Source organism: Arachis stenosperma, chromosome 5, assembly GCF_014773155.1.
Source record: "Arachis stenosperma cultivar V10309 chromosome 5, arast.V10309.gnm1.PFL2, whole genome shotgun sequence".
Lineage (NCBI taxonomy): Eukaryota > Viridiplantae > Streptophyta > Magnoliopsida > Fabales > Fabaceae > Arachis > Arachis stenosperma.
The window spans coordinates 333,286-361,101 of record NC_080381.1 but is presented as its reverse complement, the minus strand read 5'-3'; the positions used below and the strand labels follow the sequence as shown (position 1 = coordinate 361,101).

The window sequence follows — 27,816 nt, the reverse complement described above, 5'->3', positions numbered from 1 at the left end:
GTTTGAATGAACAATCAACAATAATAATTAATAAATGGGATCATCATAACTATGATGTCTCTATCTTGTTGCATCTGCCAACGAACAACAGCATCTCCTACTCACGTTCTACTGAACAAAATCCATTGAAGAAAGTAAGTAATGGTAGCAGTTAAGAAGTTGAACTACTCTTAACTAACACAACATGACAAATTTAATTCCACTTAGCAACACAACACAACACAACACACCACAATATTTAACATTGGATCTTTCATCCTCTCAACTCCTCTCCTCCCACACTTGCATGTTCCTCAGATCTCACATTCAATGGCGGGTTTCTTCTCTCTTCTCAGGCGCCTCTACCTCTCCATTTACAACTGGACCGTCTTCTTTGGATGGTACTCACTATTCAATATTCAAAAAATTGTTTTTTTTTTTTTTTTTTCCCCGAGCTATTTCAGATCTTTCGTTTCTTATTAGCCATGTATGCATTCGGTTCTGATTTGGAACGGTGTTTTCAATTTGGGAACACAGGTCTCAGGTTCTGTATCATGTTCTGATAACGTTGAAGGAGTCGGGTCATGAAAACATTTACAACGCAGCCGAAAAACCTTTGCTTTTTGCTCAAACCGCCGCTGTGTTAGAGGTATGTATCTACGTCACCCCCCAAAATGATAAAGGGGAAAAAACAGGTTTTGACTAGATTGGGAGATACCCTTTTGTTTATTTTCTGGGAAAATATATCAATTTGTGGGAATTTCTGAAGTTATATGTAATTTTTGTGGGGTGTTTTCTGGTGGGGCTTTGGATTGCATCGTGTACCAGATTCTGCATGGTTTGGTAGGTGAGTAATCTTCTTCCCATTTTCGTCATTACATTGGGGTTAATAAATATGGGGATCTCAGTGTTAGAGAATGCTTGTTTATTGACCTTAATATCCTTTTTAATTCAATGATGAAGGGCTTGTCCGGTCTCCAGTTTCAGCAACCTTGCCACAGATAGGTTCTAGGTTGTACCTGACTTGGGGCATCTTATGGAGTTTCCCTGAGGTTAAGACAAATTTCAACTCTTAAAATTTCATTTAATTTATCTTTTAATTCAATTTTCAGCCGTGTTATTTATTGGAAAGTTACTTATATATGTTTTATGACAGACCCGAAATCATGTGCTTGTTACCTCCCTACTAATCAGCTGGTCCATCACTGAGGTAAGTCTTTCACAATTTCTAGGTGGTTATTGATTTATTTATACTTAATTATATATATATGTATATTTCATTTCCTCTATGTTTGCTATCTCTAACTTCAAATATCATATTTGAAGTAATTGAAAGTGCTAAGAGCAAAGTAAGTTGATTACTTGGCTTCTTAACACTGATGAGTATATTTTAATTGCTGGATGCCATAACATAGAACTAGATAACTCATTATTCATGGGATATTAGGCTCAGTAAGATTTCTCTGCTAAAGTCAGTGAAAGTATGGGTGTAGGCTGTAGGGCGTAGTGGACAAAATTTGATTTGTGCCACTTACAAAACAGCCATCATTTGTAATTACAGTCCAAACATGTTATATTTGGATGTAACTCCTTATAAATTTTGATAAATTTGTGTTATATTTGACAATGTGAAGTTGTAGATCAAGTTTTCCAGTAAATAGATGGATTGTTGATCTGATTATCCTGGTACACTCTACTGTGTATTTATAGTCAGATTGGGGCTTGGCATTGTGCCTGTTTATTCTGTTAAACATAGAGGCAGACCTGAGACGTCACAATTTCCTGTTGTGTGACATATATATTAGTGTAATGTAATTATTTAGATATGTTTTTTTTTTTCATTTGAAATGTTAATTTATTATTTAATGGTTATAACTTATAAGCACCTGTTACATGTAACTCAAACCAGTAGGCCTTTAGGTTTGGCGCCCCATCTATTGCTTCGGGTAAATGTACCATTTTTTCTGTGTTAAAAAGGTAAAATATATATCAGCCAATACCATTTTTGATTGTTGCAACTGCAGATAATTCGCTATTCTTTCTTTGGCTTCAAGGAGGCTTTCGGTTTTGCCCCGTCATGGCTTTTGTGGCTAAGGTATGATTGAAGGTCCGGTAGCTGCGTATAGTAGAGTAATGGATAAATCTTATTTTCCTGATATATTGACTGAAATTCTCTACTTGCAGATATAGCACTTTCTTACTGCTGTATCCAACAGGCATTAGCAGTGAAGTTGGTCTGATATACATTGCACTGCCATTCATCAAGGTAAAGAAACAGTTATCGTACACAAATTTTTTAGGATAGGATATCTATATTGCTGGTTGTGTTTTTGCATGTTTTTTTTTATAATCACAAGCATATATGGTTTGTGCTTTTGCTCTTTTATTTATTACTAATCAAGCAGAGGACTAAGAGGAAAGAGCACTTCTTTATGAAACTATTCATGTTGATTGACCTTCAAAACACTTAAGCATCTTCTATTTCTTGGGATTCCCAAACTGATGAAAGTGGATGAGACAATTGACACTCTTTCTATTCCCTTTCGTTTGTATTGGTCATAGTTTGGTATATGCTTAAATCAATGTTTCTTCTGTACCAAGATACATCGATGAAAAGATTGTCAAAATAGTGATAGTGGCAAATAAATGGAAACACAGGAAAAAGTTTATATATCTTGATAGAATGTAGGAACAATTTGACATGGTGTTTTTTTTCACTCAAGTTATCTACATACCATAATGTCTATTTTTCAGGCATCTGAGAAGTATTGCATAAGAATGCCAAACAAATGGAACTTCTCGTTCGACTACTTCTATGCTGCTATTGTTGTACTTGGAATCTATGTCCCAGGCAAGCACTCTATAACTTTTCTCTCTGCCACAGTTCTTAGATAGTTTAGAATTTTTGGCTGACTTTATAAGTGTTTGAATGGCATAACTCAATGCAGGAAGCCCTCACATGTATACATACATGCTTGCACAGAGGAAGAAAGCGCTCTCAAAATCAAAGAGGGAATGATTAGCATCTGTTGTAGTTTATCATTGGATTTTGGCCAAACATAGGATATAGGCATGTCTTGTCTTGGTTTGGATTCACATATGTATCCAACTAACTGTTGCCTTTCTTGCAAGTGTATCCTTAAGAGTGAAGAAATTAAAGTATTTTGTTCTTAGTTTATTTGTTGCAAGTTCCTTTAGCTAATAATGCCTTTCAATGTACATGAACCTAATAATATGCGAAATTCCAAATAACGAATGTGTGGTGAGGAAACAATTTGTGAGGCTTTTTTGGGTGTCAAACTGCAGCTACTCACCCTTCCTCGACTTCAATTATATAAAACAAAAAGCTTCGGTTAGTAAATTGGCATATAGTAGCTCTTATTTGGTACATATAATATAATAATTGATAAAGAAAGAAAAATAGAAAATGCCATTTGTACTCGCACTATAAGGGGAGTCTATAATATCTCTACACATCTCAGTTGTTTTTGCATTTATGCTTTCTCTGTTTCTTTTGAGAATGTTATAGGCATCATATTTGTTGTATACTTTACATATATAGCTTTTATTTTTAGTATTAAAGTGACTGATAAGGAGAGAAAATAAAAGATTTATCTTTTATACTATTTAAAAAAAAAAAGTGTAGTACACTCAATAGTATACCAAAAATTGGTACAAGTATAATTTTTTTTTTCTTCTCTCTTTCTTGACTTTACTGTCCTACACAAAAGGGGGTTCATATAGCATCAGTCTACATAATTAATGCGTGTAATTCCAACTTAAGAAGATTCCTTGTGACTTTATAAGTCCATTGTCAAGTGAAGTTGAGGAGGGACTAATTTTCTGCATGCTAAATTTTCTAATGCATATTTTTTCCATGGCACTGGCAAGTTCAACTGAGCCAGTCTTACATATATGCTTATATGGTACATGAACACGGTAAATTCACAATGCAAGTCTATTTGTGCTATTACATCGAGGCCAAGTGTGTTAATATTATGTTGAAAGATGCTACTGATCCTACAAAGCAAGGTTCTATCAATGCTTAGAAGAGATCCCAATTTCCATTGGGTGATCATAAAACTCAGGTGTAGACCAAAATAAAGATTTCTACAGATATTTATTTGGAATAAATTCATAATAGCCTTATATCTATATTTTTCTATCAATAACTACTTGAAGAAAAATAATTTGTTGAACATAAAATTACTTATTTAATACTCTATTTTAACTAATTCGATGATACAACATTTTTGTTGAAAATAAAGGAAAAACTTTGTTTTCTCATGTTCAAGAGGCTAATGCCTTAAGAGTTCGTAACAAGAAAAAACAAACTGCATGACAATAATTCTCTTGGCTCCATAGACTTGGAGAGTGAGAAAGCACATAAACCAAGCCTTGATCAATTTCAGCCTCGAGGAAAATACTAAAAGATTAATATCAACTAGTCAGCACTGTGAAGCTGATGAAAAGTATACTGAAAACTCAGTTTTCATTCTTCTGCAGCACTGGCAGCACTCAGATCCACAGACAGGTCCAACTCCTGAGTTTATATAAAGCAGTGAAAAAGAAGGAATTAGTAGAAATAGTAGAGTATCAGAAACTTCTTCCAATGGCTGAAATCTAACTACAAAGAAAATTTATCATGTCCTATAACCTTGAAATAACAGTCTAATAACTAATATTTACCTTTCCAGTAATCTTTCTGTACATGTCAATCACGTTTGTTACGGTGGTTTCAAAATGTGTTGTCGCATCATAGCTCTGCAGAATTTATATGTCAGAATATGATTAATGATTACAAGAAATACGGCTAAAATATGCAAGGCAGAGTTCAGTTTTCCGGAGAAGTAAATACATAAGAATATTTAAGAGAAAATTATAGAGGCGAGTAGCCGTATCATTGTTTAAAAAATCTTGCAAGGTACAAGATGAAGATGGAATATCGAACCATGATAGCTCTCTTGCATAAAGTTTCAGGAAGCAAAGGGATCCGCTTACACTTGTGTTAAAAAACATAAAAGGATAAGAAACATGATCCCTTTAAGTAATACTTACTGTGGATATGAAGCAGCTATCAACATCGTGCTGGTTAATGGGTTCATATCTGTCGTAGGCATCAAAAAATATTTCATCCACAGGTCCAAGGAGATCTATGCCAGGCTTCAATTCCTCCTTAGGATTATCAGTCTCTGCTTCTGTTGTCACAAATGAAATGTATTTTCCTTTTGGAGCTACATTATGAGAGTAGGAGCAGCAGAAAAGATACCTGAAGCATGGTAAAGTCAAGTTACTATAAGGAAAAGAAAAAGTAAAAAGACAATTCACTAATCTAGAAAAAGTTGGCATACATACATATCTGATTTACGCCCAAGTTGTTTCTGAGGCAGAATAACCTGAACTGATGGAGAGTCGTGGGTGTTGGGGATTGGATGGCTCATAATACAAATAGCACGGGCCACTCTCCCCACTTTCTTCACCTATTGATAGATACAATTTTCATTTCATTCAAAGGAATAAGACTTGGATCAGTATTCCTATATTATGATCATTATAAGTAACATACCTTGTCTGGTAGGTATGAAGGGTCACAGACAACTTTTTTGCATTTTGCTGTTTCGCCTTCGGAGGTTACACCAAAGGCCTTTCCATTCTCATCAAACTCAACCTGTCATCAGTAGAATCTAGAAACTAGCATCATTCATTTCCCCGTTAACTCGATAAGTATTTTAGCGTTTAAGCTTTTGTATGGACACATGCACATGCATCCTAAACTGAATTTGATCGACAAGTTATAATAACATGTTTAGCTGCTATATGTAGTCCGTATTACATGTTAACAATAGAAATAGTATTTTTATTATTTTTGTGTATATATTTTCCTGTACATCTTTTTTTTTTTTGTGGTATAAAAAATAAATATTTTATCTTCTTTTTTATTAATCACTTTTAAGTTTTAATACTAAAAATGAAAAGTGTACAAGAGAGATGTATACAAAAATAGTACACATAATGTTCAATAAATGTAGGACACAGTAGTGGCATAAAGTCGTTATGTTCAATTATTAGATTGGTTGAACTTTGTAAATATAAACATCCCCACTTGTATATTGTGAAGCATATATTAATATACCTTGCATTCTGGCTTGTTTAGCATGTAGGTGCCACCATAAACAGCACTCAAACGAGCGAATCCCTGCCGAATTTGTATCATTACAGTCAAAGTAAATAAAATATTCTCAAGGGGTAGTTTTTAATATTCTAGTTATGTCATAAAAACCTGAGGAAGCTCTCCCAGTCCATAGAGTGGGTAAATATACGGAGATCCACCCCGGAAGCGTGCTAGAGACTCTGCATATAGCTTTATTAAAAACAAAGTTAAACTAGATTAGGCCTTCGAAATTGGACAATTCACAACTCCTCAATGAAAAGGTTATGATTGGTTGTGCTTCAGAACGAGCTAGGCATGGCATGACTGAGAGAAAAAATTCTCGGATTAACAAAAACGTCAAATATGGAATGGCACAATGATATTTGATATCTGGATTTGAAGTTTGAAATAACTTAAAGTTTTCAAAATAGCTTTATGGTTTACAACTTCATCCCTTACAAGATTGCATGCTTTAGCCTCTTCAACTAGAAAATCAGAAGGTGCTATTTATAGCTAGTAAGCAAGACACTAATCCCTTCTTGCTAAAACAGTGAAGTTTTAGAAAATCCCCCTTTTTCTTTTTTCTTTTAATTAATTTTCCCTAATGTAGAAGGCTTTATAAACAAATTTACTTCTATTCTGTTAAATGCACCAGGCATATTCCCAGTGAAGAAAAGTAATAATTATACTGGATGTACTGGTTCCGTAGTGTTTCTGTGGTGAGCGATAAATCCCCACATTCCCAATTCTTGTGCTCTTAGTCTATGGGACGTCCCAAGAACCAAAAGAGGAAAAAGTTGTTTCTCAATAAGCAGAATACACGAAATTATACTATTCCGGTGTTGTAACACCCTGGTGCTATCTTGCTTCTTCTGCTTCTTATACAAACTGACATGGAAATTTAATCCTAAAGAAATAGTTAAGTTCGACACAGAAATGCAGGAAACAAGAAGTATTGCACCAGAAATATATCTATAAGGGAAAATTAGATACCTTAATCCTCTTCACAAAATCCATTGCAGGCTGATTTAAGTAAGAATCATCCAAATGTAGAGCCAACGCATGGCCAATGAAATCAATTGTGTTGTCATCCAAACCATATTTCCTAATTAAATTAAAAAACAAAGTTATTATACAAACCAGAAAGTTATGAATAGTCATATAGGATGATAACCATTCTAGAAGAACGTCCTTCCTCTAATAGGTGTTAATAACTATCTCTCTTTCAGTAGCTTTAAAGTCATGTCATATATGATTTTTTCATTTTTACTGAAAAGGATTATTTAACTCCACTGATATGTTTTAAATCCAACAGAACATGCTGAGTTTGACAGTTCCTCCTGAACAAAATTGAGTGTCCATATTAGAGAAATAACTGTTCATTTGTTGTTCAAATTCTTCACACACAAGCACAGGAAAAAGAAACTCAGAGGAATGTTATTGATACAGTACGTAATGAGTTCTTTAGCTGTCACTTTGTTAAGGTCCATTCCTTCATGAGATTTTGGATCACTTTCGTCATAGTCTTGTACGTAAATGAAAAATTTCCGAGCTCGCCGCTTCTCAAACAGCCCCATGAGGGGGGATTTCAAAGCTTCCACATCGTTTGCTGGTACTTTATGAATCTGAAAGAAGGATTGAAATTCATCAGCTTGATGAATTCGACCTTGAGAATGGCGTTTTGTATTGAATATGATTGATTCTAGGCCAGAGACGTATATTTAGCTTCAAACCTTTCCTTTGTTGTAAACAAAGCTGCCATCTACTGCCTTGAAACTCAGATATTTGGTCACATTAGTGTGGATGAGAACACGAACCAAACCGCCATTTGCCATCATGAACTGTTTAAGCATAAAGAAAACAATATAGTGGGAAAAGGTTAATTAAAAGTGTGATAGGTCTTACGTACTCAGATATTTACATGACTTTTTAAGTAGTGAATTCTAATGTGAGAATATATTATTACTTGTTTTTTTTGTATAAAATTCCTTTACACAGACGGTATATAGTTAAATTCTTTTATTATCATTGATGGTTAACGATAATGAGTCGCATGGTCTTGGAAAAAGAAGAAAAAGAAAAAAAATAAGTACACATATCAACTAAGGTAATAAGGTCTTTCAAGGAAGTATTCCATAATAATTTCTGGAGAACAAACTTAATATTTCTCGAAAGGGGGATTACCATTATTGGAAAATTTTATTTAAGAAATAAAATAAAATAAAATATATCGCAAATTCTATATCCAAAATAAGATGGATTAAGAAAATTCTGAAAGGATGTGTGTACCTTAGGAATCATATCAACATTGTATTCTTTGCTTGATCCCAGAGTCTCTGGAGGATTGTCATCCCCCCTAAATCGCTTCCACAACTACAAGAAATTAGTGACAGTTAATGTGTGATATTAAATTATAATTCCGATCATATAATACGCTTTGAAAATCCTAAACAAAATGAGAGTGGCAAACATTATTTACCTGTTTAAGATTAAGCGACGTGGATTCTCCTCCATAATAATCATTCCGATCCATATGCAACACCTGAACCGATATCCAAATCCAAGCGCGTAAGTGAACGCAGTTTTTTTCAGATTTATCCACACTCTAAATCGATAATATACCTTGACTAATGAATTTCAGATTCGTCTCGTACAAGTCGATCACAAAACAAAACAACAAATCTAGATCAATCGTATTTTATTTTTTTTCTCAATAAGAATTCCTTGTTGCTCCTCTTTAAAATCTAGATCCATAATTGCGCATGTGATTTCACGAAAAATCGAAGGAAAAAAATAGAGGAGAATGTGCGGGAGAGAGAGTACCTTGAGGCCATTGACGGAGAGAAGGCCGCTGAGGATGCATTCTTTGAGTCCGGTTCCGAGGACTATAACATCGTATTCTTCATCCATGGCGCGAGAAAAAGAGAAAGAGAAAAGAGAAAATGAGAGTGCAGATTGAGAGAGTGAGAGAGAATGGAGAGAGAGGAGTGAGTGAAGAGCAATTTGAACAAATTCCCGGGAGGATCGGATTTACCGCTATAAATACCAACCGCGTTTCCAACGGCCCAAGCACTATCAAACAAAAAAAATGGTTAAATTACCAAAATGGTACTCATACGGATACGGTCATGTACGAATATATTTTGTATTTAACAAATAATTTATTTATTTGATGTGAATTTTTGTAAAAAATTTGAATAATTATTGAGTCATTCAACAAAAAAAAAAATTCACTTGCCGTAAATTTATTTATATATTTAATAAGAGAGGTAATACATCTTTTTTTAAATAATAATTTATTTATATATCTAATATTATGGCGTTTACAGTGTAAACGAGATATATTACGATAATTTTCAACAACTGTAAAAGGATGTGCAATCTTTTGTATTTTTCACAAACATCTCATTTCTTCCTCTCTTCCATTTTTATTCCAAAAAATAAGCTAAAATGTCTAGTGGTAGTGGATATGTGGTTGTAAATGTGTATCCCAATTGTCATATGAAAAACAATGACATTGGGATCATATTTGAGTGTGATAATCTCATTATGTTGCGCACCCGGCAAATTAACTCTTTGTCCGAGTTGAAGAGTTTGATATTGAGTAGCGTTGGTAATGGTGGGAGAAAAGAGATAAAAAGGGTGGGGTATAGATTGCTAGCACCGATGAAAAATTGAGTTTTCCGATTTCGCCTGTTTTACTTCTATGACGACGAGCATGTGCAGTTCATATTTGACATTCATAGGAAAATCAGGGCGAAACAAGTTATGGAGTTTTCTGCGGAAGTCGGTGATGTTGATGGTGATGGATTTGACTACTCGAATTTTGTGCAGGATGACTCACCTATTATACCACCATCGATATACGTTGCGAGTGGAAGACATGAACGTGGATGGTGAGGAATCGGAGGAGGAGTATGTTGCGGACAGCAACAATAGTGGTTTTTCTGAAGATGATAACGAGAAGGAGTCTGTACCGAGACGCCGATGGAAGCATAAGTTCGGTATTTTCTTCTTGTCTCGCAATCAATTCTGGCCTTATCAGCTGTACTCAATCATTATTAGAAGTTGGATTTGGACGGGATGTACGAAAAAACTCTATTTTTCAACACAGATGAAGACTATTACAACTTAGATGGTGGTATGAAATTTAGGGTTAGCCACAAATTCAAGAGTATAAATGCAGGGTGTACTTATAAATTAAATTAATGGAATTTGAGTTTAGATAAATTCACCTCAGTAGTCCATGATGAATTGGTTTAATTTTTATATATATATTAAATTATTAATACACATAAAAAGTATAATTTTTATTAAACTGTGAGTTAAATTTAATTTTCGTGAGTTAAATTTGAGTTAAAACTTAGTCTAACTCAACTCACTTCTAATCTTACTTTCAACTAATCGCTTAGACTATTTGAGTTTAAATAAATAGCTCACATCAGTTAGATTTTAATTTTTGAAAACATATATAGCTCGTGTTCCCCCTTTTTTTTTTTTTTGCTCGTTTGTGATTGCTTAGTTTGGCTATTTATATGGGGGTTATTGATTTATTTAATTTTGTGAATCTGAGTGTTATATTAATAGCTTTATGTATATTATATAGTAGAGATAGAGATATTATTCATATTCATATCCACTTTAAGAAGACAAAAAATGTATTAATGAGAAGGAAAACTTTTGTTCATCTCCATCTCTTCATAATATGAGAAATATTAACATATGAATTGTCCGTGACTGATGAATATTAATCAAGATTGTATTCGTTAGCTATAATCCATTATTGTAACAAACCTACATTTCAAATTAATGATGGATTACCATGTGTTCATAACACGCAGCGAAAGAAAAAAGAAAGTAATTCTAAAGATTTATTTTTGTGCTTAAATTTTATTCCAATAATAAATATATAGTAGATTAGATCTAAATACCTTTAGACGTTTTAGTAAAAATCACTTTCTCCTTTGATGGTACGAAGGTGTTATGCGCATCCACACCGAAACCAACCTTTGCTGTCAACTCCTTGACCAATAGACATCTGATCTAAATTGAGAAATCTCTTGCAACTCTTTGCATGTCATAAGATTCTTCTCCAAGAATTAGGCTCACATATATTTATGTGTGTATTGGCAAAGGAATAAAACTCTTGTTACTCTCTCGTTAGTGTGTGACCCCATATGTTCAATACTAAGCGGGTAGTAAATTAGTCGTACTAAATTTACTAACCAAGGTTGGCGTCTAGCAACACTCCTCAACGACCCGATAGTATGAAGTAATATATTTTTACTAAGAACCTCAGAAGAATAAAGTATAATTCCTTCCATCTTTATAGCTCTTGGTTAACCCTTAGAATATGGTTTAATTGTCAAACTCTAACTTGTTACCATTATTATAATGAACTGTGAATGACCTAAGAAACTCATTTCTTCATTCATTCAATTCCCTTGGCCAAGGTTTTATTCATCTCATTCATTATAATCATAGAGCTCAAACTCTTTACCGAGAGTTGACGGATTCCTTATTGACTGATCATTAATTCTACAAGTATTTAAATCATACCCAATATCCATTTAACTAGCACCCTAGGGTATTAGGTGTCCGGAATCAAAGTATAATAAATATATTGTTAATTACTATGACAGTCACAGGTCAAAGGAAACTCTATTACTATATTCATCTTGAGAATATCCTATTAACAAATATACAGTAATTATAACTATTAAGAATTTTCAGTGAGTCAGTTCAATGGTCATATCTCTATATGCACTATCTATATATATAATTTAATAATTGAGATCTATTAATCTTCATCCAATGAAGACTATAATATATATATTGATCTTTCCGGATTATTAATGTCATTTTTAATAATTCTATGACCAAGAACAATTTAGATTAAATTATAATAGATTCATCTCTCAATATTGTGATCACTATCACAATGATAAATTTCTAAATTTAATCAAGGACTTATTATATTAACATTTTAATATAATAACAATAACAAATTATTTGACACATGATTGATTGGATTGTGGTCATACTTCTCATTCCCAACAATTAAATCCTGCAAAGATATCAGACCTTTATTTCTTCTACCTTGAGAGCCGATGGTACCTCATTAATTAATTAATTGCAGAGGTTAAAATGTGACTTGAAAATTGAAACATTCAATTACTTTTCAAAATCAGTTCCTGGATGATGAAAAAACCACGTACAAGTCGTTACAATTATACCTATACATTACCATTATCACTCCACCAAGAGCCAGATTAATTTAGCAAATTTAATTTTTAGACCATAATCTAATCTCTGTTCATCTTTGCCAGAGTGAAACTCAGATCCTTAACCAGAATACGATAGCCTGCAAATAATTGTGAAAAATTTTCATCAAAACGAAAATTGTACCAAGTCCACCTTTCCTACATTGCATACACTATTGTTATAATAAACATTCCAACATTGCACCACTTTTTATTTTTCTTTTTTAAGTAATACAATAAATACGAAAAAAATATTCAGTGGTTAAAAAATTCGTAGTGAATAATGCATTGTCCTATTCTACATTATCGACTAATCAATTTTTTAAAATTATTTATTCTAAATTTTAAAAATCTAAACTCTAAATTCTGTTTTTTAACTTTTAAATATTCCAAAACATAAGAATTTAAAAATAATTTTGTAATAAAAAAAGTTAGCAAATATTATGGTGAAAACTCAGATGCAGTTGATACCTGAGAATCGTTAGATGATTTGACTGATTTGACTAAATTTTCATCTAAGGAATCTCAGATATCAATTTCACGTGAAGCCGACTTTACCTGAGTTTTTACCAAATATTATACTTACTCATATTAAATAATATATATGTGAGAATGAATAAAGTATAAAGTGAAGTAGTAAACTGACCCCAACTTGAGTGAAATTTCTGAACTATCATTATTATTGTTGTTAGTATTATTATTGGAGTAGTTGCAAACGTTTGTAACAGACTCTGAAGACTGGCCTTCCTCCCCAACTATGATCTCAGATTCACCACCACCATGATGCCCTTTCCCATGAGTAATCTCCACCACCTAATTCAATGCAACAACACATACATATATATACACATTTTCATTAGAAGATGCAATAAATTCAGTAAATAGAATAAATATTCAAATTGACCCTTAAGGAATTTTAAAATCATGATATTTATGCTGGGTAATAATTTAGATTCAGATAGATAATGCATGCATGCATGCAAAACAATTATAAGTAAATCAAAAATGTTATTTGTACACCAAAATCAGTCATGTATTTGTACTAACATGTATTTTGTACTGATGACTAAATTTGGTGACTGATTTTGGTGTCCACGTAGTATAATCACTCGTAAATAAATAAATACATCACACAAATAATTAATAAAGATAGGATCACATATATACTTGACGCCTTAGTCGCTCGTTTTCTTCCACCAATTGCATTCCCTGAAGGACAAGAGTTATTGTAAGTTAATATTAGGAAATAAAATGAAATTTAACAACTTCTTTAACTTATTATTTAATTAGAACTTAGAAGCATGAAACGATAACTATATATACTCATATATTCATGAAACATCATTCTCAATGAGTGGATACTCAAATAACAATGGAATATCTCCAATATAACTTTTTCCAACCTTTCTTTGGAGGTCAGTGATCTCACTCATAATCTTCTCTCCCTGAATTAAAGAACAAAGATTATTCAGTTATATATAAGTGATAATGCTAATAACTGATATAGATAAAGACTCACATGCAGTTGTCTTCATATAAATTTGATAGTTAAAAACTGTTAGATAACAATTTAGTCAAACATGTCAAATCATCTAACGATTCTCAACTAACAACTTCACATGTAAACAACTCGTGCATGTGAGTTTTCACCTAAAATATATATACCTTTTTCTCTATTACACGGCCTAATCCAGTTTCAAGAGACCTCTCCAATTGTTGTAATTCTTCTATATTTAATCCCTGAAGATCCTCTCCTCTCAGCTGCCTTTAAACACTAACGCATTTCAACACACCAAATATAAAAATAAAAAATAAAAAAAGCTATGAAAATTGTGAGAGTTAGTTGTAGCCAGTGACCTTAGTTTATGGCTCTTCTCAGCAACTTCTTTGCTAAGTCTGGTGTAGTTGCTGTTTTCAACTAGCTGCATTATTGCAAGTACTAATTAATTAAATGGAGGATTTGTAACAATAAATTAATAATTAATAACCATATTATATACATATAAGTGCACCAACCTGCAACTCAAGAGAGGGTTGTTCCATCTTTGCCAGATTCTTTGAGTGCAAATGATGCCTTTCAAGTATTTCCTTCATACTTCATATATAAGAACATTTATTACATCAAAGTCACATAATGTATGCTTCCCAGGCCAATTAAATTAACTGACATGTGTTATTTGTATTGATTTTATCCAACACACACATCTTTTAATTTCATTATTTATGTTAGAATATAGTTAGGATCATACTAAATATTCCTAATTCATCCTAATTATATTCTAACAATTTAGAAACGGGTATGAATAAACAAAAATATGTAGTTAAAACATCTCTCTCAAAGAGTGATATATATATAAAGGAAAAGTATATAGAACCAACTAATAATCAGTTAAGAATGGAACAACATAATTAATTATAATTAGTTTTATTAATTTATAATTTAATTTGTTTTTTAAATTATTGTTGACCACATTCAAAACATAAGGGAAGATACGCTAGTGATAAGAGAGAATTACGGAACAGATGCTTTGATCATTAATTAATTGGTTCCATATAATTAATTATGTTTTATTAATGCGTAACACATGAAACATAGAAATCATATCCAAAACCATCCAATTTACAAGAAAAAGAAACATCCGTGTGCCTATTAGTAGCAATATCCGGTTAAGATTACTAGTGCCTCTGGTTTACCAGTTGGCTGATTCTTGGCTTATATAGAGTTGGTTCCCTAGCATTGTTGATATATAAATAAATAAATCAAGATTATTGTAATTAAGAGGAGCCTAATCATTTCAACAAAAAAAGAATAGTATGGGATACTTGTTATTAAGTATATTTAAATTAAAAAATCATATGAATGTATCACCAAATGTGAAGGACCCTAAACTCGAGTAGTGTTCACTAATAATAATATAAAAAGAAGGAATAGTTTATCTCTTTACCAATAATAATATAATTATAAGATGCTTAAAGAACTATTAAAGGGAGAAAAAAAACACTTGTAGATATTCTTTTCAAGATTTAGGCAACAAAGTAATGGACAACAAATTCCATCGGAATCATTGTAGTCTTTTCTTGTCTCCACCACCCCAAGTCCTAACCCTCATAGCTACAATTATATTGCATATAGATCTTAGAATATTACGTTGTGCAAGAACAAATATGGTTATGTGCATGAGTTGTTTCATCCTCTCAAATTGTGACAAATTCTCTGATCTTATATTATACTCCATTTTAAAACAAGTGTCAGCTTTTACCTTTTGGGTTCATTGAATGTATTAGTGAAAACGACCCTTATTTTAAAAACGAATGGAGTATTGCTTTTTGAGATTGGAATAATCTTTAACTTTTTAATATAAAATTTGTCTAGTATATTATAACCCAATTTGTTGAACTAATTCAGTTAAAGTAGAGCTCCATATATTATTCTTAGATTTTTGGCTATTAGCCACTAGATTCTAAGCAATATAATAAACAATCTTTAGAATCTGCATGACATTTACTATATTCTTTTTCAATTTTATTGTTTACTAACATATTAAGTATAAAATAATTAAATAATAATAAATGTAATACAAGAATTTATTAGAAATAAAAAATAATTCAAAAATGCTATTGCACACCAAAGATCAGCCACCATATTTATATATATAAATACATATTTAGTTTATCTTATTTTTAATATGTATTTTATATTTTAATGTGTATTATATATTTATGACTGATTGTGGTAGTTAATTATAATATATATCTAATATGGTTGAAAATGGTTGAAAATAGTTTAAATTTAAATTTCATAAAATCCCTCAATTTGAAAAATGTGAAAAATGGGAGTTTGGAGCAAAGTAGAATTGTGAAAAAGTATATGTCCATAAAAAATCAGCTAATAGTCACTATTTATATTTGTATAAATACATATATTATTTAATTTATTTTTAATGTATTTTTTTGTGTATTTCAATAGTATTTTTGTAGTTAATTACAAGAATTAACCATGCTAATTAGGTGTACACTAAAATCAACCATTAGTATAAAATATATAATAGAATATAAAATACATATTAAAAATAAGTTAAACAATATATGTATTTATATACATGGTGACTGATTTTAGTGTCTATATATCATTTTTGTAGTTAATTAAAAGAATATACTACCAAACATGAAGCTAACAATACAAATGCAATAGGTTTTGATAATAGACTAATCCGTTTTTTCAAGCAAGAGATATTAAGTTACTAAGCGTGCGTTTAGTTTGCATTTTTATTTTCTATTTTTATTTTCAGTGTTTGCTTGTTTTTTGAATTTTATGAAAGAAAAAGTAAAAATAATAAAAACAATAAAATCATATTTTTTATTTTTATTTTTTGGTTTCACTTTTTCCTAAACAAAATTCAAAAAATAAAAAATACTAAAAATAAAAATATAAAATAAAAAACGCAAATAAAACACACTCTAAAGTATTCGGTCAAAGTAAAGGAAAACACTATCTCTAATCTAATTTACTTCAGATTGTTTGGTGTAAACATACAAATACCGTGAACTACTTTGGACCCTAAATCTTTCTAAGTTTTGAAAGCTTTAAACCACTAAATCATGAAAAATAAAGATATGAGTTACTAACATGAGGTCTTAGGTTTAAAAGCCACCGTGTAACCAATTAATAAATAAATTAATTCTCCAAAAGTGGATACCTTAATATTATATTATGTCACTTTGGTTTTTTTAGGAGCATAAATCTATGATGGAAGAAAAGCTTGTTAAGGGTAGAGGACGAGGGATAATTGCACTGCAAAGTAGGCAATTATTAGTGAATGTATTGCTTGTATGTGTTGTATGCATGCATATACCTACATATAATACATAATTAAATATTAATATAGCTGCTTTAAATTTCCATTTACATAAAGCAAATTAAAAACAATAATCATCAAAGGTTGGGTTGACAATACTTGACATAGAGATAGCTTAGCTCTATCTATATGTGACATTATAATTATATATATTTAGATTAGCGACATTTGCTCAGACAAAAAGTTCAATGTTTATGGACATTTAACGCTAGTTAAAGGTTCGGAATCATAGAGTAGTCAAAAGTAGTTAAGACGTTTATCTTGGAGTGAGGGAAACGTTAAATTAAAATCAAAGAATTAAGGTAAAAGTAATAGTAATAACAAAAAATAAAAATAATTTTTTTTGTATATAGGTTGCTTAATAATAATAATTCCCATCTCTTCTCACCGATAGTCACGTTTGATTATGTACTGCTTTCCTTTTTCCCTTGGAAAGTGTGAATTTTTAAATAGATTTAAATAGTCTAATTTATAATGAAACGTTTTTAGAAACATTTAAAAAAAAATCATATTCAAGATAATAGATATCATACCATTATATGAACTAAATGCAGCTTTACACATTATGAACAATTCTTTTAAGAATCTAGACACCAGGCCACTAAGAGGACAAATAATATCTTATTTTGCTTAAGACACACGGCCTTACAACAAATTACTTATATATATATATATATATATATATATACCTCATAAATGAACAGTTAAAATTAAATTTAATCCATAATTTTTAGATCAGCTATCCAAAATTTTCATCACAAATATTTAGGCTATCCACTTTTCTCTCACACTTATAGATTATTCTTACCTAGTTGTAGAGTCTTTTAAGCGCATCCACTTCTTTCTAGAATCTTCTAGGACATTACGATCCGTCTAAGACCTACCTTTTAAGAACTTCTTGAACAATCTTAAACATACTAAAATTTATTTAAATTCTATATAAACACCATTAAAACAAAACATTCTATAATTTATCAACTGGTATTTAGGGGTGTTCAAGACTGCACTAATATGAATTAGGTTGGATTTTATTTTTGAAAAATCACATGAACTAGATCGTGTTTCAGATTCATTTCTCAAAATCAAATCAATCAAATATAAACCGGAAAATGTGATATGATATTATTATTTTATTATTAAATTTAAATTTCACATATAATATGTATAATTTATTATATTTTTATCTTATTCATGTATTATTAGTATTTTAAAATTTTGTATTTTAAAAATTGATTAAATCGAACCAATTCAAACTGCAATAAATTATAGGGTACCCTAAATTATATATACTTCGGATTGGATTTATTTTTTTTTCACAGCGGATCCAAACCGTGCTGTTAACACCCTTACTTCGATTATTATCATTATGAAAATCATATATAATAAAAAAATAAATCATATATTAATAAAAAAATTATCTAAATAATAATAATATATATATATATATATATAACACAATTTTGTGTTTAATGTATAAACGCCAACTTTAATAAACATTCATTATCGAACTCATAAATTTAATTTTTACTACAAGATATATATAATAAAGGGAGTAAAATGTCGTCGGGTATAATTGTAATTGTTGCTAACTTAAACACGGTAATATGGTATATATAGACTCTACAGCCAAAAGAAAGACCATCAATCATTTTTCACTTATTTAGTTAAGCAACATTTTCCTATTCTCACCTAAAAAGTATAGGTTCAAGTCTTTTTATTTTCGGTAAAAAAAAAATACAAAAATTGTATATGCATAAAAAATTTTTAATTATGCTATTATAAAAAAGAAATAATTATTTTATTCGAAATATAAAATAATAAAATATATATATATATATATTTCTGGTCGCTTATGTTTGAATATACATTTTATATAGACGAATGTGATTTAATGGTTAATTTTGTTTATGCGGATTAAAAATAATATATTAAGAGCGAAGAGAGAGAGAGAGGAGAGAGAAACCTTGAGCTGGAGTAGTCAAAGAGCTTGCCGGTGGAAGAGAAAATGATGAGGGCAACATCGGCGTCGCAGAGAACGGAGAGCTCCTCCGCTTTCTTGAAGAGACCTCTCCGTCGCTTGGAGAAAGTGACCTGCCTGGCCGTGGCGTTGTCGATCTTCTTTATCTGAATCTTCTCCCTCGCCATCGATCTTGATAAGAGAAATAAAAGAAAGTAATAAACTTTTCACAAAAAAAAAAGATATAGAATGACCTAAAAATGGACAAGGCAAATGAAAGCAAAGGAGTGAAGAATTGAAGCTGAGTGGTTTATTGACTATTTATGGGAGGCGTGTTTTATGTTAAAAAGGGTAAAAAAGTGTGGGTTAGTGTGAGTGGGACACTAAATTACACAGAAATTTGTATAAAAAGAAAAATGAAAATATCTGAGATCTAGCTAAGTAAGGAAAAATAAAAATTGGTGTGAGGAATGTACTTGTGATATTTGTTTCCTTATTGGGATGGAATGAAAGGCCTTTGATGTTGGTATTGGCTTCTGGCTTCTCAGATGAAAGCCACCTATCAACTTAAAGGGCTCTCTATTTGTCTTTGGACTTTGGATCTCGCAAGTGTTGGACCGACAAAAATATAAATGTTATTTCAACCATTAATTGCTAATTGGTTGTTAGTCTATAGTGTGTTTCGGACTAGATAATCATATTGCTTTTATTTTTTTAATAATGTTCATATATTTTTCTGATTAAGAAATATATTTTTAAAAATTATATTCTTAAAAATATTAAAATGTATTTGTTTAGTGTTACAAATGATTCAAAATTATTTTTAATGCACGTAAAATTAAATTAGGATATATTTATTTTATTATACATATTTTTTGAACAATTCTTAATTTTAAAAGTAACCCTAATATCATAAACGGAAGCACTTTTTATTTTTTTAATAAATGCAAAGAGTGAATCGAAACAGTGTTGATTCTGATTTTTATTATGTTTTTTGTTCTGGTTCTATTTTTTTATTCAGGTTTAGGATTGTTGATTTTGATCTTTTTTATCTTGATTTTGATTTTTTGTTTTGATTTATAAGTTTTAATTTGTTCTTTACTTTTGGTTGAGATATTTTCTGCACTTTTCTTATGTTTTTTTAATTCTTGGTTGATGGTTTTTTATTCTTGATGTTTGTTGTGATTATTAATTTATTCTCCAATTTTTTATTGCCGTTCTTTAATTATTCAATTTTAATTTGTGGTTTGATGTTTTAGTTTATGCTATTTTAGTTTTGATATTGTTCTAATCTAAATTTGTGTTGACGTGCTGTTTGAAGAAGTTTATATTATCGCTGATGACACCAAGTATTAGATATTAGATCACTTGTAATTTACTAAAGATACAACTTGTAATCCACAATATATCCTAAAACTAAATGTAATTAATGTGGAGCTAGTTATGTCTGTGATCCACATAAAATGGTACTAGTAATATGAAATAACTTAGCTTCTTGTGGCTCATTATTTTGGATATGGAGCTGTGATGCGAGCTTTCCATGGATATGGAGTGTATATGGGTTAGACATGGATGTGGGGCAGAAATTTGGCAGGTTCTGGGAGAAGGACTCGGACGGTCCGAGTTCTATGTTGGTGAAAATGGTGAACCGGAAGACGCACCGTCCCGCATGGTCCGATTTGGTTGCTTATATTTTGAATGAAGTTAACCTAGTCGGATGGTCCGAGTTGAGTATAGAGTCTATATAAAAGTGTGGAACGAGTTAGTGTTAGGTTACCTTCTTCTTCCCCCTTCTTATGCGCCGCTTCGTTCCTCTGTTTCCTTCTTCTGGATCTCTTATATGCTTCTTCAAATCAAAAGAGTGTGAAAGTTAGTTTGATTTTTTTTTGTGAGTAGGAGAAATGATAGAGTACTAATAAAGGTGTATTGTTTTGGTCAAATTTTATTAGAAACACCTGAAGGGGTAAAATTTATTTGTGAAAATATAGATGTTGTTATTCCTTTTATCATTTTTTGAAGAACTGAAAGGTTTGATCTGTGAAAAGATTGATTCTGAGAGGGCAAAAAAAATATCCTGTGTTCTATACAGATATCCCGTACCGGTATTTGGTGGGTTTGTCCAATTTCAACAAGATATGACGGACGAAGCGAGCATGCAGGAGATGATGTATATTGAAAACCGGGCGCAGATCTCGTTTATCGAGTTGTATGTTGAGTTGAACAATCTGAGGCAGACCGAAACATTCTACGGGAGATTATAATAGTGAAAGTGAAGAAGAGTTCGAAAGCAACTACGAAGTGTCGGTGCAGATGGAGATGAGATCATGGTGAGGGAATATGGGATCCAGATGTGACAGAGGTGGCAGATGCACTCGCAAACGATATGCCGTTTGGGGAGCCTTCATTCATGCGAGTTCTGGACTTGGAAGCCATGCATGTTCCGGAGTTTCCGGAATATGACTGCAGGTACGTTAATAAAAAATTGTCTTTTTATTATTTATTGAATTATTTATGAATGAATTATTATTACCCATTATTTAACCATGCGTTGATGTCATGTATGTGTAGACATTGAACCGGAGATGATCCTATGTAAAAAAAAAAAAAAAATATAGTAGGAAGTTAAATAAATAGAAGTCAACATATGTGTTCAGTAATGTTGAAACTAACGTTATTTCAAACGAATATAGAACATAGAATTTAATATTTTATTATTATTTACGATAGGGTCGGATTTGTCATAGTTGATGCAGTTAATATTGATTTAGTATGGTTTGAAATTATGTATTTGAAATTTTTCCCATGCTTGTTGTCGTGGCAGAAGTTCCTATTGTGCAGATGGTGAATTTGCTGTTGGGATGGAGTTAGTTCCCGGGAAGCTGTTATTAAGGCAATATACCATACGACGAAAGCGTAGATTACCGGGTGTATGAGTCTGAGCCTTTGACATTTATGCCAAGTGTACACAGTATGGGTCAGGTTGTGATTGGCTTTATCAGGGTTAGTCTGATCAGCAGGAAGTATTGTTGGGTTATAAGGAGGTATAATGGTAGCCACACTTGCACCAGAGCCACCATTTCACAGGATCATGCGAAGCTGGACTCCATCACAACAGAAGCATAAAGCCATTGGTTGAGGTGATCCTCCTTAAAGGTAAAGTCCGTTATAGCAGAAGTGCAATCGAAGTTTAACTATACTGTAGCTATCGGAAAGCATGGTTGGTAAGCAAAGGGCAGTAGAAAAAATATTTGGAGGTTGGGAGGCATCGTACGAAGCGTTGCCAATATGGTTTCAGGCCAGTGTCATAAGGAGCCATCAGCTGTTGTCCATTTTGAGACTATGCCTGCCTCCCAAGGCGAGACTGACTTGGGGTCATATTCGGGTACTGCATAGAGTATTTTGGAGTTATTACCCCTGTATCAGGGCATTCAGACATTGTAAGCCAGTGTCCAGGGTGGATGGGATCACTTGTACGGAAAGTATAAGGGTTGTCCTCCTAGCAGTTTCACAGGATGGCAACAACAACATCGTCCCAATTGCGTTTGCTATTGTCGAGGGGAGAGACTTCTGATGCGTGGCACTTTCCTTGTAACTTGCGTCAACATGTTGTCACTCGGGATGGTGTGGAACTGATATCCGACCGACACGAATCCATCAATGCAGCTGTGGAACGGAGTACGGAGCCTGGTCACCTCCTAGAGCTTTTCATATGTTCTGCATCAGGCATATAGAGTCGAATTTTCTGCGGAAATTCAAGGCACCGTACCTCCAAAATTGGTCGTCAAATGGTAATAATTTACTAAATTAAGTAACTTATTAACAGTAGTTAAATAATATTTGTTTTATAATTTTTTTTGTTGCTTTCCTCTAGGATATTCCAGGACGGTGCGGGAATATGAAGTGCGTTACCAGCAATACGGGAACGGGGGGCGGGGGAAGGTTTACGAACTGGTTAAACGAATTCCTCGCGAACATTACGCATTGGCGTTTGATGGTGGATACCGATGGGGTCACATGACAACGAATCTAGTGGAATGCATCAATTCAGTGTTGAAGGGTGCACGCAATCTTCCTATACTGCTCTTGTCAAGGCAACATTCTACAGGCTAAACGAGCTCTTCACCAGTAACTTATTAACAGTAGTTAAATATTAATATTTGTTTTCGAGTTTTATAATTTTTTTTTGTTTTGCTTTCCTCTAGGATATTCCAGGACGGTGCGGGAATATGAAGTGCGTTACCAGCAATTACGGGAACGGGGGGAAGCGTTTACGAACTGGTTAAACCGAATTCCTCGCGAACATTACGCATTGGCGTTTGATGGTGGATACCGATGGGGTCACATGACAACGAATCTAGTGGAATGCATCAATTCAGTGTTGAAGGGTGCACGCAATCTTCCTATTACTGCTCTTGTCAAGGCAACATTCTACAGGCTAAACGAGCTCTTCACCAGAAAAAGAGCAGAGGCAGAAGCGCGGATTAATGCTGGCCATGTGTTCTCCGAAGTCGTGACCTCGAAGTTGCATGCAAACCAACTTGCTTCAGGAAACATACAGGTCAGTTGCTTTGACCGGCAGAATGAAGTCTTCGAGGTGCGTGAGATGCCAAGCGGTATGGAGTTTGCAGTCAATCTACGCGCCCTTAGATGTGACTGTGGTGAGTTCCAGGTGGACCGGATCCCCTGCAGACATGTGTTCGCATGTTGTGCAAACCAGCGACTGGATTGGAAGCTATATGTGCATGATGTGTATAAGATGGACCAAGTTCGGCGGGTGTACTGAGCAAGATTTAGGCCACTAGGTAACCCGACGATGTGGCCTGCGTACAACGGTCCTCGCTACGTACCGAATCCGTATCTGAGACGTGTCTCGAAAGGGCGCCCCAGGATGACGCGTTTCTTGAATGAGATGGACACGCGAATGTTACGTCGTCCTAGGCGATGTACGCTATGTGGAGCTGAGGGTCACAGTCGTAGTAGATGCCGTCAGTCAGCTGGTAGAACTGCCGACGGAGATGGTCAGTAGGTTCACATTGTGGTTGGTGTAGAACGTCAGTATTATGTAATGGGTTGTCATTTTGATAGAACTCGACTTCATATGTGGAACATTATGTAATGTTTTTCTGATGTGAACCGGACCGGTTCAATCTGATTGTTTGAGTGAACCGGACTCTCCGGTGCAATCTGAATGTATAAATGAACCGGCCGGTCCGGTTCAATCGGATTGTCTACATGAACCGGCCGGACCGGTTCAATCTCGTCGTGTAAACGAAACGACCGGTCCGGTTCCATCGGAATGTTTAAAACGAACCGACCGGTCCGGTTGAACCTGCTTTTCGAAGTTAAACGGCCTGTCCTGTGCAATCTGATTTTACGAATGAACAACAATAATGCGTACATATGCAACACCTGTACCGTAATGCGTACTCAACATTAACAATACCTGAATAGTGTCCGTAGTGCATAAATACTCTAAACATACAACATAGATACTCTGAACATACAACATACATACGCTAACCATACAACATAGATACTTTAAATATACAACATAAATACTCTCAACATACTACATAAATACAACATGGTCCACGTGACTACTACTTAAATAAAACAACTACAAGACAACTACTTTCTCATGGCCCACTTCACATCCTTGACTAACTTCTTGCATATCTTGGCCGCCTTTTTGAAGACAGATGGAGTGTAGCGACTAGCACTGCGACGTGGTGGATCAATCCTCAGATTGTAACCTTTGGAGGTTTCATCCGGAGTGCGTGCATGACCTGTACAGAAATTATAAAAAATAATTAAATTATGCGCAGCAGGTAATCACAGCAAGACATAAACCACATAGGATTTAGTAAAAGTAAAAAATAGATGCCAGTTATGAACAAAAAATAAAGAAGTAATGCAACATGTAAAGTAGAATACAAAACATAGTACCATCATTACGAGACTCTTCATCCTCGTCAAACTCCTCTATTTCATCGTCATCATCATCCTCCTGGTCATCCGGCTCATCTACTAGATACGCATCTGTCTCCCTCTCGAGTGTGTTATCATTTTCTTCAATGAGTCCCATGGATACACGGTTAGGATTCTGACTGAAAAAAGCTCCGCGTCCGTCATCACTCCTACTAGAGTCAACCGACACAAACCCCCCAGAAGCAACCGACGATGTATTGCCCGGGTACCTCGCATCCAAAGAATACCTACCAGCCATGAGGTCAGGCTGTTGGCCATAATGTGGTAGTCCAGGATCTGCAGACATCAACCCAAGCAACTGGCTAAAGGAACCTCCTTCTCCTGTTTCAAATTGTGAGGTACCCCAATATTGTTGACTGATTGGAACTGATGGGGGGAACTGTGTCTGAGGTACATAATGGCTTGAGGAATGAGGTTGTTCTTCTGGAATCGGTGTTGGAGGTAATATATGCGGCGAATGTGGCTCTTCTACTTGATTGTCAGCATCCATATCCTGACTACCCTCATCGGTATCCTGATTATCCTCATCCAAATCCTGATCACATTCCTCCATATCCTGATCACCTTCATCATTATCTTGACCCACAAGAATTGACAAGTTGAAGTGGTCCCCATATTTTGATCGGTACCAATGCATGTAACTATCTAGTAGATCATGTGAAGGCATCGGAAGCTCAGATAGAATGTAGTTATACCTGTTTGACCAATGCATCACCCATTTTGAATGACTTGCTTCCGTGGCCCAATTAAGATTCTTTGGACCCTTCAGGGTTTCTCCATGCGCCTTCTCTAAATTCCCCTCCTGACTAGGTTGTCCCTGAACCAAACCAAACTGTCGCCTAAATCTATCGGTAGCATGCCACTCGACACATTCAAATGATACCAACGGAACTGTAGCACTCCAAACCACTGACTGCATGTAGATTTCAGGAGGAATGATGTTCGGATCCACCCGATCCACAGCATAAGCAACCCAAACAAACTGGAAAAAATAAAGGAACCTCAACATAACAGTCCACAAAGCCAATTACAAAGACAATGCTGTATAATTATGTCTCAGACCCTAAACATAAAACTAATACCACTTTCATTGACCCATACCTGCCCTTCCTGAAGTTCATCAAACGACCTCCTAAAGTGAGCTAACTTCAAGTATCTAAATCGTCGGTCACCACGCTCCCAGTTCCGCCACCTATGATGATATATTCAATTACCTCAGCTACCATTAAATGAATCATAAATATCAACAAACGGGTACATAACTAACAAATTATTACCTGTTTGCTAGTGGAAAACTTCGAGGTTCCCTAGGTAGCGGCGATAGGTACGGCATCCTGATCCAAGCCCAACAGAGTAGAAGTGTTAGTGGACCATCTATTTCCTTGCAGTTAAAACGGGATGCCCGGCATAATGCCCTGTACAGATGTGCCAGGCATGCCGCTCCCCAACTATACTGACCAATACTACCAAAATCACGTAGCAAGGGTAGAAATTTCCAATGCACTCCTGCCCCAGACTTATCCCCAAACAAGATCGTCCCGATCAACAACATAATATGGCACCTCACATACCTCTGTATACTAATATCGTCAATCAAATGTAAATTTTCTTTTAAATCACGCAGCCAGGTAAGTTTTATGCAACTAGATCTACAGTCAGACATACGCGGTGCAACTCCAAATTGAAGCAAACACTCCGCCTCCAACGCTTCATAACTGCTCATTGTCATCCCCGTGACCGGAAGACAATCTGTGGAAAGACCAAGAATCATAGCTACATCTTCAAGTGTCACAGCACATTCACCAATGGGAAGGTGGAACGTATGTGTCTCCGGGTGCCAACGTTCAATTAGAGCATTTACCAATGCTTTCTGACACTGCACTATCCCAATCTGAGATGCATGATAGAACCCGGTAATTCGTAGATGATCCTCCACCCTTTCGTTGTACCGATCCGGAGGAAGTGGATGGTTACATGTCAACATTCTTGATTTCTACAAAAAACCATAACAATTAAATAAATTTATTAAAAATTTACATTATGTTCCTACATACTACTACAGCCAAAAACACAAAACTAAAGAACAACAACAACATAACATAACATAACCATAACAAATTTTCTTATCATGATATATATAATTCATAATCTGTAAAAAAATATTTAAATAGAACCTAACAAATATTCAAAAATTAGTCATAACCATTTAATTTATATTCTTCAACTACATATCTCTCTAACAACAACTACATAATCATAACAAATTTTCTAATCATGCTTTACATAATTTTTAATCTGTAAACTAATTTTAAAGAAATCTAACAAACAATGAAAACTAAGACTAAGTCATACTCATTTCATTTATGTTCTTCAAATGCATGTCTAAGAACAATATAATCATATAAAAAATTTTAATCATCATAAATACAATTATTAATCTGTTCAAAATATTTTAAAATAATCTAACTAATACTACTAAATAAATTAGTCATAATCATTCTATTCTTCTACATAATCATAACAAATTTTCTAATCATGCTTTACATAATTATTAATCTGTAAACTAATTTTAAAGAAATCTAACAAACAATGAAAACTAAGACTAAGTCATACTCATACTCA

The 27,816-nt window shown here is 33.5% G+C and overlaps 3 protein-coding genes across 4 annotated transcripts; 1 reads left to right on the top strand and 2 right to left on the bottom strand.

Moving 5' to 3' along the window:
• Positions 1-93: 93 nt before the first annotated feature.
• Positions 94-3,155, top strand: LOC130979636 (very-long-chain (3R)-3-hydroxyacyl-CoA dehydratase PASTICCINO 2A). Its single transcript, XM_057903120.1, has 9 exons — positions 94-380; positions 517-628; positions 808-826; positions 943-1,031; positions 1,136-1,189; positions 2,004-2,074; positions 2,164-2,245; positions 2,734-2,830; positions 2,928-3,155. Exons 1-9 carry the CDS (start codon positions 310-312, stop codon positions 2,996-2,998), a joined length of 666 nt encoding a protein of 221 aa, XP_057759103.1. The 5' UTR covers positions 94-309; the 3' UTR covers positions 2,999-3,155.
• Positions 3,156-4,205: 1,050 nt separating this feature from the next.
• Positions 4,206-9,121, bottom strand: LOC130982353 (guanosine nucleotide diphosphate dissociation inhibitor At5g09550-like). Its single transcript, XM_057906327.1, has 13 exons — positions 8,954-9,121; positions 8,610-8,672; positions 8,420-8,503; positions 7,864-7,971; positions 7,583-7,755; positions 7,124-7,235; positions 6,260-6,340; positions 6,113-6,175; positions 5,546-5,647; positions 5,335-5,459; positions 5,038-5,248; positions 4,669-4,743; positions 4,206-4,522 (listed from the first exon to the last, which is right to left on the bottom strand). Exons 1-13 carry the CDS (start codon positions 9,038-9,040, stop codon positions 4,472-4,474), a joined length of 1,335 nt encoding a protein of 444 aa, XP_057762310.1. The 5' UTR covers positions 9,041-9,121; the 3' UTR covers positions 4,206-4,471.
• A 3,142-nt stretch (positions 9,122-12,263) lies between these two features.
• Positions 12,264-19,875, bottom strand: LOC130979015 (MADS-box protein JOINTLESS). Of its 2 annotated transcripts, XM_057902358.1 has the most exons (9): positions 19,683-19,875; positions 19,213-19,398; positions 14,410-14,488; positions 14,251-14,315; positions 14,059-14,158; positions 13,797-13,838; positions 13,561-13,602; positions 13,040-13,206; positions 12,264-12,494 (listed from the first exon to the last, which is right to left on the bottom strand). In XM_057902358.1, exons 2-9 carry the CDS (start codon positions 19,392-19,394, stop codon positions 12,476-12,478), a joined length of 696 nt encoding a protein of 231 aa, XP_057758341.1. In that variant the 5' UTR covers positions 19,395-19,398; positions 19,683-19,875; the 3' UTR covers positions 12,264-12,475. The 2 variants fall into 2 exon arrangements, with proteins under 2 accessions (XP_057758341.1, XP_057758340.1); XM_057902357.1 differs by lacking the exon at positions 19,683-19,875 and having other exon boundaries at positions 19,213-19,661.
• Between the last annotated feature and the right edge of the window lie 7,941 nt (positions 19,876-27,816).